Source organism: Oncorhynchus clarkii, chromosome 17 (genome assembly GCF_045791955.1).
Source record: "Oncorhynchus clarkii lewisi isolate Uvic-CL-2024 chromosome 17, UVic_Ocla_1.0, whole genome shotgun sequence".
Lineage (NCBI taxonomy): Eukaryota > Metazoa > Chordata > Actinopteri > Salmoniformes > Salmonidae > Oncorhynchus > Oncorhynchus clarkii.
Genome location: NC_092163.1, coordinates 22,535,159 through 22,547,948, shown reverse-complemented (window position 1 = coordinate 22,547,948; position 12,790 = coordinate 22,535,159). Strand labels below are relative to the sequence as shown.

Genomic DNA, 12,790 nt, shown 5'->3' with positions numbered 1-12,790 from the left:
GCACACCTGTATTTGGGTTAGTTTCTCCAATTCTTCTCTGCAGATCCTCTCAAGCTCTGTCATGTTGGATGGGGAGCGTCACTGCACAGCTATTTTCAGGTCTCCAGAGATGTTCGATCGGGTTCAAGTCCAGGCTCTGACTGGGCCACTCGAGGACATTCAGAGACATGTCCCGAAGCCACTCCTGCGTTGTCTTGGCTGTGTTCTTAGGGTCTTTGTCCTGTTGGAAGGTGAACCTTCACTCCAGTCTGGTGCCAGGTTTCCTCCAGACATGATGCTTGGCAATCAGGCTAAATGGTTCAATCTAAGTTTCATCAGACCAGAAAATCTTTTGGCAATCTCCAAGCAGGCAGTCATGTGCCTTTTACTGAGAAGTGGCTTCAGTGCTATAGAGATGGTTTTCCTTCTGGAAGGTTCTCCCATCTCCACAGAGGAGCTCTGTCAGAGTGACCATCGGTTTCTTGGTCACCTCCCTGACCAAGGCCCTTCTCCCCCGTTTGCTCAGTTTGGCCAGGCAGCCAGCTCTATGAAGAGTCATGGTGGTTCCAAACTTGATGGAGGCCACTGTGTTCTTGCTGTTCTTGCTTCAATGCTTTTTGGTACCCTTCCCCAGATCTGTGTCTCGACACAATTCTGTCTCGGAGCTCTATGAACAATTCATTTGACCTCATGGCTTGGTTTTTGCTCTGAGATACAATGTCAACTGTGGGACCTTATATACAGTAGACAGGTAGGTGTGAGCCTTGCCAAATCATAATTTCCAATCAATTGAATTTAACACAGATGGACTCCAATCTAGTTGTAGAAACATCAAGGACGATCAATGGAAACAGGATGCATCTGAGCTCAATTTCGAGTCTAATAGCAAAGGGTCTGAATACTTATGTAAATAAGGTATCTTTTTTTATTTGGAATACATTTTCACAAAAAAATATATATTTAATTTTGTCATTATGGGTTATTGTGCGTAGATTGACGAAAAATTTGTATTTGATCAATTTTAGCATAAGGATGTAATTTTAACAAAATGTGGGAAAAGTCAAGAGCTCTGAATACTTTTGAATGCACTGTACATAATGTTTGTGTGTAACGTCCCTCCAACAAGAGAGGCCTTAGTCGTGTGCATGGTAGCATGGATCTGTGCCTTTTGTTTTTTGTTTTTCAAAACAAAATGGTGCTTCTTCCCTTTTCTCTGGCCATTCACCTTAGTGACAGCAGAACTTACAAAAAAATATTGAAGTTTTGAAATTGCAGTAAAAGTGCAGTAACTGCAATCGCCAGGTATTTTTGACGGAGTAATTGCTGAATGCAGTTATTCTGCACTCTAACTGCAGTTCCACTGCAAAATTACTGCAGTAAAAAAAAGTGTTATTTTGGATGCAGTATTTGCAGCATACTGCAGTTATACTGCAAATGTTTTTCTTAAGGGAGGGTTTTTAAAATGAACACTGCCTTTTTACTGAGACGCATTGGAATACTGTGCCAACCTACTTGCAATCAAGACTCCAATTCAATCAATGACAAATCTGGACACCACAATGTGGCTTCTCTCAGAATGTTAACAGTGTTATAGGTGTGGTTTGGCATCAATATAGAACAATGTCTGTGAAAACCGCTCATTGGGGTGTTGATTTAAACTTGATTCACACTTCCGATATAGAAAAAAAAAATCTGAATTAAACCCCAATGCAGTTTAACGTTATCTGCAACTGATTTAAAAGGGGTCTTGTGTTTCCTTTGGGTAAACCAGCTTAAACTGTTTTGAGTAGCATCCCACGGGGCCACACTGGTTGAATCAACATTGTTTCCACGTCAGTTCAACGAAATTACGTTGAACCAGAGTGGAATAGACATTGAATTGATGTCTGTGACCAGTGGGCTACTTTTACGATGTCAAACATAAATCAGGGCTTTTGTAATGCATTTGTGTAAAATATGACAGGATACTCCCTCCCACTTTACAAAGTATGTGTTTCTGTCTGTAGAAGGATTTGCTATGAATGATTCTAGCTTTATAGTATCTTGTGTAAGATATGTTGCAACCAGTTGCTTGGTTAACTTTTTTTACAATTCATGTTCCGCTTGATAGTTAGAGACAGCGCACCACTGCATTATTTGTTGCTTGTTTACACAAATATTTCATTGCTACATTTGGACTTCATGGTTTCAAGTGAATCGCCTATTCCCCTCAGACACCCCTGGACCTCGAAACCAGTTCCACTGCTTTTTTTCATTGTTGCCCTCTAATCAGGGACTGATTTTAGACCTGCGAAACCAGGTGTGTGCAATTAATTATCAAGTAGAACAGAGAACCAGCAGGCTCTGGATCTTGTAGGATAAGAGTTGAATACCCCTGCCCTACTCTTTGAACGTAATGCTGTTGTCCCACTCCAAACCAAGAGGGGGCAGCAAAAGTTAGATGGTGTGTACATTAGACTATTTGAGACATCGGAATTGTGAATGCTTATTTATTCAAGGCAACATTTTGCAGACATTTGTCCTGTACATGCTCTGGTTGTACAACTGATGTAGCTTACAACAAATTTGACATGATTGTGTGAAACCTGAGTGTGCAGACAAACTCTTTAAAAAATTAACAAACCTTGTGTCAAATGTGTTGTACAACATGAGTGTTTACAGGGCCATTGTGACTTCGAGTGATTTGGGTTTCCATGCTCTCAAAGTCTTAAAAAAATAAAATGAATAAGGACCTCATATTCAGAAATGCTTCATTCACAGCAATGCGTTACACATCGCTGAACGATATTACTATTTAAGTTATGTGTCAACTATAAATGAATGTTTCTTCAATAGCAGTTTGGAAATGTAAAGCTGGAGTCTCTGTAGAACTTGTTGCCTCTGTTTTTTTTAAAGGAATTATTTATTGAAGTGACGTGAAAGAATTGATTTGTATGTGTGGGAGTGCGTGTGGGAGTTTAGTACATTTATTTCTATATTTTTTTTGTTCGTTTGTGTTTTGTTGTTTGCCCTGCCTTTTCAGCATATTTACCACTTAACACCCCCCTCACTTTTATTTTGAAGGTGAGCTGCAAATTCCACTATAATGGTTAATCCTTATTGTGGCTAGTTTCACACAGGTGTTCTCTTGATAACAAAGACAACAAAAACAGACTGGATCAAATGTGAGAAATCTTGTGCCTGTTGCGTTAACTGTTTCAAGGCAAGTTCCTTAAAAACAGGGCAGCCCTGTCAAAATGAGGATGGGACTATTTAATGTTAGATCACTCAAATAAATCTTATTTCAGAGCACAATCTAAAACTGTATGTTTCTAACTGAAACTTGTCTTATTGAAGCTTCTCCCCCAAACTATAGTTTTTGTCATTCCTTGAGACAATGAATAAAAGATGGAGGGACAGTCACTATTTTTTGAATGCTCTAAATGGCAGGGACATCTCTGTCGGTCACCTCAGTTCATTTAAACATCATGCTTTATTGTTAAAATGTCAACCATCTGTGCTTGTTGAAACCCTCTATAGACCACGAAAACCATGTCCCACTTGTTCAGCTGATTTCTCCGAATTTCTGTTCGTCATTCATACAAAATGTAGCAAAATTAGGAACTCAGGTGATTTGAATTTACATATACAGTGCCTTCAGAAAGTATTCACACCCCTTCACTTTTTCCACATTTTGTTGTTACAGCCTGAGTTTAAAATGGATTAAATTAGTTTTTTCTCCACTGATCTACACACAATACCCCATAATGCCAAAGTGGAATTGTTTATTTTTTTATTTTTTACAAATTAATTTTAAAAAATGAAAAGCTGAAATGTGTTGAGTCACTAAGTATTCAACCCATTTGTTATGACAAGCCTAAATCAATTCAGGATAAACAAGTCACATAATAAGTTGCATGGACTCACTCTGTATGCAATAATAGTGTTTAACATGATTTTTGAATGAATACCTCATATCTGTACCCCACGCATACATTTATGCATACATCCTCTGATCCCTCAGGCACTATTGCCATGGCAACTGAAAGCAGAGGAAAGTAAGAGGACAATTAATGCTATAGAAACTCTTACCAATGAGATATCTCTCGATCCTACTGAAATGAATGATACTTTTAAGAAATATTACGAAGACCTCTACACTTCCCAATCAAGCGATGATCTATCAGAGATTGACTCTTTTCTCTCCTCTCTCAACCTCCCATGCCTGTCAGAGGAAGACAGAGTGTGAACAGTTCTCAGGCCATTAAATCCTTACCTTCTAATAAATCTCGTGAGGAGGATGGTTTCCCTCCAGAGTTCTACAAATAATTTAAGGAGCTGTTAGTACCCTACCTTATGGAGGTACTTATAAAAGCCAAGGGAGGACAACTGCTTTACAGAGTCTTTCTCTCAAGCATTGATTACAGTAATTCACAAGAAAGGGAAAAACCTGTGACCTGTGTAAATGGAAGGACTTGCCTCTCACTCTACAGGGTCGAATTAATGTAATTAAAATGAATGTCCTGCCCAGATTTCTATTTTGTTTCAATCTCTCCCTATCCCTGTGCCCGCAGCATTCCTTTCCTCTCTTGACAAGCTGACCAGGAGGTTTATCTGGCACGGCAAAACCCCTAGGGTAAGCCTGGATAAACTGACCCTTGATTACGGTCAAGGGGGCTTAAACCTCTCTAATTTCAGAATGTACTACTGGGCTGCGCAGTCTAGATTTCTGGCTCAGAGGTTTGACAATGGTCCTTCTCCCTCATGGTTGAACATTGAAAAGTGTGAGGTAAATGATGACGCTGGGGCAGAAATGTTTTACAAATGGGACAGAAAATCTGTAAAAACCATCACAGACAACCCTTTAATCATACATTCTGTCCTGGCATGGTGCAAACTGCATGAGCTGTTCGGACGAGGGGGATTCTCTTCCCCTAAAACCGCTCTATGGAATGATAGATTGATTCACATGTTTTTCCAGAATAGTAACTTTAGACCATGGTCTGATAAGGGGAACACTCTTCTGGAACATTGTTATGAGGAGGGAATTCTTAAGTCTTTTGAACAGATGAAACAGAAATACCACTTGTCTAACAGGGACTTCTTTAGTTACCAATAACTATGAAATGTTATTAGGGTGACTCTCAAGGGACAATGGAACCTACCTAAGATGTCATCTATTGAACAACTCTGCCACGCAGACCAACCACTGTTCAAGACCATTTCCCGTGTATACGATGCTCTTATGTCAGGACTAACACGGCCTGAGCTAGATAAACCCCAATTTAGATGGGAATAAGATCTAGGTATTAATCTTGATGAGGGTCTATGGAGTGACCTATGCAGAGGGAAAAGGTAAGATAAGGAGAGTGCATAGAGGCTACAATGAATACAAAGTGGATGCTATGATCAGGGGTGTATTCATTCCGCCGATTCTGTTGATAAAAGTTTCTTCAACGGAAGCAAACAAACGGGGAAACGAGTGCCTGAATTTGTTCAATAGAAACTCTCGTTTGCAACTGTTGGACTAATGATGACACCCTAGATAAGCTAGATGCAGGCAAGAGTGTGCAAGGCGGTATTGAATGTGTCACTGTCTGTCCATGTGTCACTGTCTGTCATCTCAAATTTCTCTCTCGACCTCTTTGCACCTACATTGTTAACTTTCATTAATAGGCTAGGTTGTAGCAAACTCATGATGGGTATGAGGAAAATGTGAGTATCATGTAGTAGCCTAAACCCATCGATGTTATATTGAGCTGGGTGAATGGAATATGAATGACAGTCATCCATCATGCTGTAATAAAAATAAGGCCATGCTCATGAAAAAAAAAAATGGCCTCCCTCATCATAAACGGCACTGACGCCACTGTCCTCTTAGACAGACTACAGAATTGGGATGGCCTCTCAGGCTCAGTACTGAACTGGTTTAATTAAGACATATCTGACTGACAGATAACATTTTATTGCCCTGGGTGACCATGCCTCAAGAGAAATTGAGATCTCATGTGCTTTCCTTCGAGGATCGATTTTGGGCCGAATACTGTTCAGTTTATACATGTTATTCCTTGGCAGCATTATTGCACCCCCCCATACTTTAGCCTCAATTCATCAGAGGATGGACTCTACAAGGTGTCGAAAGCATTCCACAGGGATAATGGCCCATCTTGACTCTAATGCTTCCCACAGTTGTGTCAAGTTAGCTGGATGGTGCCTAAGTTAAGTTGTCTTGCCACATCCAAGAATGAGGCATATCGGGTAGGACTGAGAGGATTATCAACATTTCAGTGTCTGAGGCAACAAAGCCAAACATAGCAGCCATGTCCAACCAGGATGAATCAAATATTTGAAAACGTTCTGCAACGCAAAATGAAAATGAGCATTTCTTATTGGACAAGTCTAGGTTTGTTATCTTAGGTTTTGTGCCGAATGAACATGACTCAGGATAATGTTGTAGCCAGCTGTGGAATGACGAGAAGCTTCTGAAACAATTTTGGGGGACCGCTGAGTGGATTTTTACCATAATTGACTAATTCTGTCATTTAAAGTATTAAAACATGTTTTGGGGTGTCCATTACGGGTTTAATAAAAAGGCACTGGAGTATTTAGGGCCTAATCCCTTTTGGTGCATAAAGGACATTATAGTTTGGAAGTCATGTGATGTCAATACAAAAAGTATGTATGCGAATATACACTGAGTGAACAAAACATTAGGAACACCTTCCTAATATTGAGTTGCACCCCGTTTTGGACTCAGAACAGCCTGAATTTGTCAGGGTATGGACTCCACAAGGTGTCGAAAGCGTTCCACAAGGATGCTGGCCCATGTGGACTCTAATGCTTTCCACAATTGTGTCAAGTTGGCTGGATGTCCTTTAGGTGGTGGACTATTCTTGATACACATAGACAACTGTTGAGCGTGAAAAACCTAGCAGCGTTGCAGTTCTTGACACACATAAACCGATGCGCCTGGCACCAACTACCATACCCCATTCAAAGACACATCTTTTGTCTTGTCCATTCACCCTTAGAATGGCTCACATACACACTACCGGTCAAACGTTTTAGAACACAAGGGTTTTTCTTTTATTTTTGTTATTTTCTACAATGTAGAATAATAGTGAAGACATTAAAACTATGAAATAACACATATGGAATCATGTAGTAACTAAAAAAAGTGTTAAGCAAATCTAAATATATTTCAAATTTGAGATTCTTCAAATAGCCACCCTTTGCCTTGATGACAGCTTTGCACAATCTTGACATTTGCTCAACCAGCTTCATGAGGTAGTCACCTGGAATGCATTTCAATTAAAAGTTCATGTGTGGAAGTTCTTTCCTTGTTAATGCGTTTGAGCCAATCAGTTGTGTTGTGACAAGATAAGGGGGTACACAGAAGATAGCCCTATTTGGTAAAATACCTAGTCTAAATTGTGGCAAGAACTGCTCAAATAAGCAAAGAGAAACGACAGTCCGTCATTACTTTAAGACATGAAGTTCAGTCAATACAGACCATTTCAAGAACTTTGAACGCTTCTTCAAGTGCAGTTGCAAAACCATCAAGTGCTATGATGAAACTGTCTCTCATGAGGTCCGCCACAGGAATGGAAGACTCCGAGTTACTTCTGTTGCAGAGGATAAGTTCATTAGAATTACCAGCCTCATAAATTGCAACCCAAATAAATGCTTCACAGAGTTCAAGTAACAGGCCCATCTCAACATCAACTGTTTAGAGGGGTGCGTGTGAATCAGGCCTTCATGGTCGAATTGCTGCAAAGAAAGCACTACTAAAGGACTCCAATAAGAAGAAGAGACTTTCTTGGGCCAAGAAACACGAGTAATGGACATTAGACTGCTAGAAATGTGTCCTTTGGTCTGGAGTCCAAATTTGAGATTTTGGGTTCTAACCGCTTTGTCTTTGTGAGACACGGTGTGGATGATCTCCGCATGTGTATTTTCCACGTAAAGCATGGAGAAGGAAGTGCTATGGTGTGGGGGTGCTTTGCTGGTGACACGGTCTATGATTTATTTAGAATTCAAGGAACACTTAACCAGCATGGCTACCACAGCATTCTGCATTAATACGCCATCTCATCTGGTTTGGGCTTAGTAGGACTATTACTTGTTTTTCGGCAGGACAATGACCCAACACACCTCCAGGCTGTGTAAGGGCTATTTGACCAAGAAGGAGAGTGATGGAGTGCTGCATCAGATGACCTGGCCTCCACAATCACCCGACCTCAACCAAATTAAGATGGTTTGGGATGAGTCGAAAAAGCATCCAAGAAATGATCAGAATATGTGGGAACTCCTTCAAGACTGTTGGAAAAGCATTCCAGGTAAAGCTGGTTGAGAGAATGACAAGGGTGTGCAAAGCTGTCATCAAGGCAAACGGTGGCTACTTTGAAGAATCTCAAATATGACGTGTATTTTTATTTGTTTCAGGTGACATCAATAAGGGATCATAGCTTTTTTGTAGACTTTCACCTGTGCGCTGCGCCTCCAAAAATGAATCTATCAGCACTTCATTCAGTGTGCATAGCTCCCCAGCCAGGCTGTGTTACTGCGAGGTGGGACATAGGATTTCTATATATTTGTGCATTTACCAGCTATGAAACAAAACAGCAGAAATACTTTGAAAAGAGCTACTGCAGTATTTTCTTACCCTAACTCACACATCTGCTCATACTTGACTTTTGAATTTATATTCACCAATGTAATGCTTGCACAGTAGAGCTTTACAAGATGACCACCCGCCAACGTGGCTGCTGAAATATACATTTTTATCCCGCCAATACCTAGATCTACTCGCAGGTGGTGGGTGTTCATTTCATGCTCTGCTTGAGACTCAGAAGAATAATTTGCCTTTTGAGCTTCATGCCTTTTAGCAAACTGCTAACGGCACATAGTTGTCTAATGTGGCGTTTTCATATACAAATCTATTTCTGGTCAAAAACATTATGCAGCAGACCTAATAAGGTTAGGAAAAAAACATTCACCCATAGTCTCCTCCTCCTTCTAGCCCTGATCTGGATCATCTCACGCTACTCATCTGCTTTCATTACAAACTATACTGCCAAGAGGAAATCCCTTTAAAATGCAGCCTTGTTACAAGTGCTTCTGCTTCCTTCACATCTTGAACTAAGTAATCAGTGTGTATAAATAGATAACGTCTCCAGCTACCAATCCAACTTTGTCAGATCAGGCAGGGAGAAGGACAGAAGGAATGAACATTTAAGTATTTTAACATGAGTTGAATAGTTGTTGTTTTTTTACCCATCACTGTGGTAGGTAGTTGAACAAAAATCTGCCAGCAACTCAGATTTTTTACCAGCCAAATATTTTTTGTGACATACATACTGTAAAGACCCTGGGTTTATAAGCGCAGATATCGATTCTGCCGCATGAGCATGCTTTTGCGGCAGTCGATAGCGCGCCGGACCTCGGGCTCGAAGGTCGAGGGTATGAGACCTGCTCCCTGCTGTTTCATTACATTGGTGTCAGAAGTGATCGGACCTTGCATTCACGACAGCTCTTTGAAAGGAGGGAGTAGTGTAACGACCCTGGGTTTATAAGCGCGGATGTCGACCCTGCCACAGGAGTATGCTTTTGCGGCACAGTCGATTAGCGCGCCGGACCTCGGGCTAGAAGGTTGAGGGTTCGAGACCTGCTCCCAGCTGTTTCACTACAATACATAGAAAAAAACACACAAAAAACAGATGACCATGCTTTGTAATGTTTCTAAAACAATAAATGTTGCTCAATTTCATTTCATTTTTGTGGCATGAGTGAAATTTCAGAGACAAAATGTTCAGCTGCCCCTTTAAGGGTGATTGGTTACCATAGTAACGGGACCGCGGGGCCTGTCACCTGTGTCTCTGTTCATGTCTACACTTGATACTTACATGTGACTTCCGCTATCAGAATACGAAGATTGCATTGAAAAGACGGATCTGGATGCACAAAAGTGGATTTGTGGTCTGATTGTGTTTAGATCTGTCTGACCACTCCAGGAGGTGGTCAGGAATTCATTGTGTACATATTTCTCCTCAGTCTGGACGAAATCAGGCTAGCAAAAGTGCATACAGTGGGCAGCGTCATTGTTTTGGGACCAAGAGGCACCTTTTCAATATAACGTTGGAGGAAATAAGCCTCAGAAATACTAGTCAGCTAAAAAAATGATGCCAACCCGTATACAATCCCTTTAGCATTGCTTGCTGACTAGCTACAGAGGTTAGCTGGCTAGTTAGCTACTGCCATCAGTTGTTGCGTTATCATATTTAGCCTATTCCACCATTTGTAGTATGCATATTGTCGTTTGAATATAGGGAATCTGGACACGGTAGACACATTTAAGTTATTGATTGCTGATAATTTGTATAATTAATATTTGGGCCTGATATTTGTCATTTGGACTTGGAATAAAAATAAAAAGGAATGAATGCCGCGTTCAAACCAACTGGGAACTCGGAAGCTGAACTTGGAAATCTACGACTTCGGTGCCTTCAAGACAACTGGAAAATTGAACAAAAACGAGCTCCGACCTGAAAATTTTGTTTTGAACGGTCATCCAACTCAGAAGCTGTGACCCAGCCAGCCAGACATTCCGGGTGAAATATCTTGTCTTTGGAAACTAGGCCTGGATTTTTTACATTGCTGGAAATTCCACTTTTACATCAACATCTGTTTACAATTTGTATCAGAGTAATACGTCAAAAATACCTAATACAGTTCATTCTTGGGGTTGATAAAGTTGTTCAACATACTCTAATTCCTACATGTTTATATCACACAAGGACAAGTCATTTTACCATCCAGAAATAGAACGAATTGTGACTTAAACATTGTTGGAGAGCGACAACAAAGTAGAAAGAGAAGCCATGTCTCATTAAGTGAGTGTATGTCTATATGGGATGAGTGAAACAGAAACGTTAACCATTATTAGCTATAAAGACTCAAATATAATGCATTTACAAAACGTATATTTATTGATGAAAATAACATTTGAATGTAACTTCAACAGAATCATCGTGCATCTCTAAAACACTTAACTAAAGAGGTGCAAATAACATCTGGTACACAGTGCAGAGGGAAATTCTGTGGTGTGTGTGAGAAATGTATCAGGACACAATCCTAGAGAGGTGTGCAAACATCTGGAAAGATACCTTTGACAAAAGCAAAGACTGGAACTACACTACAAGTGTGAGATGTTGTAGATGAAGAAACCATAGATGATGAAGAGGAAGAGCAGCCCGAGGATGACCAGGGTCAGGGTCACAACATTAAAGCAGCGTGCAGTCTTCCCGTGTTTTCTTGCTCCCTCCAAGTCTCCAACCATCTTCCTATCCCTGGACTGGAAGACAAAATGTAGAATCATTTATATTATGGAATCATTCACATGTTGCTGATTGTGTTTATGTAGCTATGCATATTAGTTAACAACATGCACACGACATGACATGTCACACTAATGGGAGGATCTCAGTGATGTATTATCCTCTGTGGTTTAATACTCCTTAATCCACTTTCAGAGGTCAGGTTTATAGAGCCTGTAGATGAGGTATAGGCTACACATTTTTTTAGAACAGTGTGATAACAAGAAAACAAAACATACATTTAGAACATTGTTATACTGTGCTCCTCTTTCCATAGTTCAAAGTTGGTCGCCCATATAATAACATGCCCAACTTCAAAATCCAGACAATTACACGCCCTACAACAGACAATGTTATATGAAGTCACTTAATTCCAACTCACCTTTATGGAGAAATACACTGCTAACATTCCGAGACATAATGGGTTGCCGTACACGAGGCTGCAAAGCGACCAGATAATGTGATCCCTGGGCTGAGGTACAACGGGCTGGGGCAGTCCCAAGACGACGGTATGTTGGAACTTGGGCGCTCCGCGAGGGTCTTCAAGACTCGTGTATTTATTTCCGTTCATTGGGACAAACTCTGGCTGATAGGATGGTGGTTGATCCATGGCAAGCGAATACAGATTCTTATTTAGCTTAGTGTTAAAAAAAATACAAAGCTTCTCGGGCAAACGAAAAAGAGCGAGCCGAAGAAAAGTTTAATTTGTGAGGAAAGGTGAAGGCAAAACGTAGCCTATATAGCAGGAGCGGCGAAGGTTGCAGGCATAAGCACGGTTTCCAGTAAATTTGTAAATGTTGATTTCTCTAGAGACTCTCTTGCTCAATAGGGGAGGGGTTGTCTAACTTTTTGTTTTAGCTTTTGGGAGTGTAAACCAGTTAAACTGTATATCCTGCTCTCTACCTACCATTCCTAGTGGCAATAGTGGTAGGTGGATCGTTTGTCCAGTTCTGCAATAGGCTAACTAGCAATCATACCACACACAAAAAAATTATTCAAAGCTGCACCAATTTTATATATAAATCCGCAAGACCACATGCATATCTGGTAGGCAGCGGAGAAGCCACGTACGTCATTGCGCAAGACATGAGACATCTAGCTCAATAAGCTCCCCTATTGAACTTGTCTAGGGACGATAACATGGTCCTACCTAAACTAGCCTACAACACCACCATGCAATGAATAGTTTTTATATATCTTTATTTTATGTTTCATTCCATTTTGATTCGTTTTTGGTACTCGACAGTTTATAAGGTCTAAAAAGGCAGTGTCAGGTGAGTTTGGCTGTATTTCTTTTACTTCTGATACTGAAATGCGCTGTTGCGGATCATCATTCTCCAAAATCGTTTTATAATAACGTTGCAACATAGGTCTATGCTCCCAGCAGGCCCAGTCATTAAACAAAGCTTAAAGCACGCTCTGCCTGGTCTCCGATCCGAGCGGCTATTCTTTCTGCA

The 12,790-nt window shown here is 40.6% G+C and overlaps 1 protein-coding gene across 1 annotated transcript; it reads right to left on the bottom strand.

Moving 5' to 3' along the window:
* Window positions 1–10,923: 10,923 nt before the first annotated feature.
* Window positions 10,924–12,137, bottom strand: LOC139369652 (dispanin subfamily A member 2b-like). Its single transcript, XM_071108919.1, has 2 exons — window positions 11,716–12,137; window positions 10,924–11,311 (listed from the first exon to the last, which is right to left on the bottom strand). Exons 1-2 carry the CDS (start codon window positions 11,941–11,943, stop codon window positions 11,153–11,155), a joined length of 387 nt encoding a protein of 128 aa, XP_070965020.1. The 5' UTR covers window positions 11,944–12,137; the 3' UTR covers window positions 10,924–11,152.
* Between the last annotated feature and the right edge of the window lie 653 nt (window positions 12,138–12,790).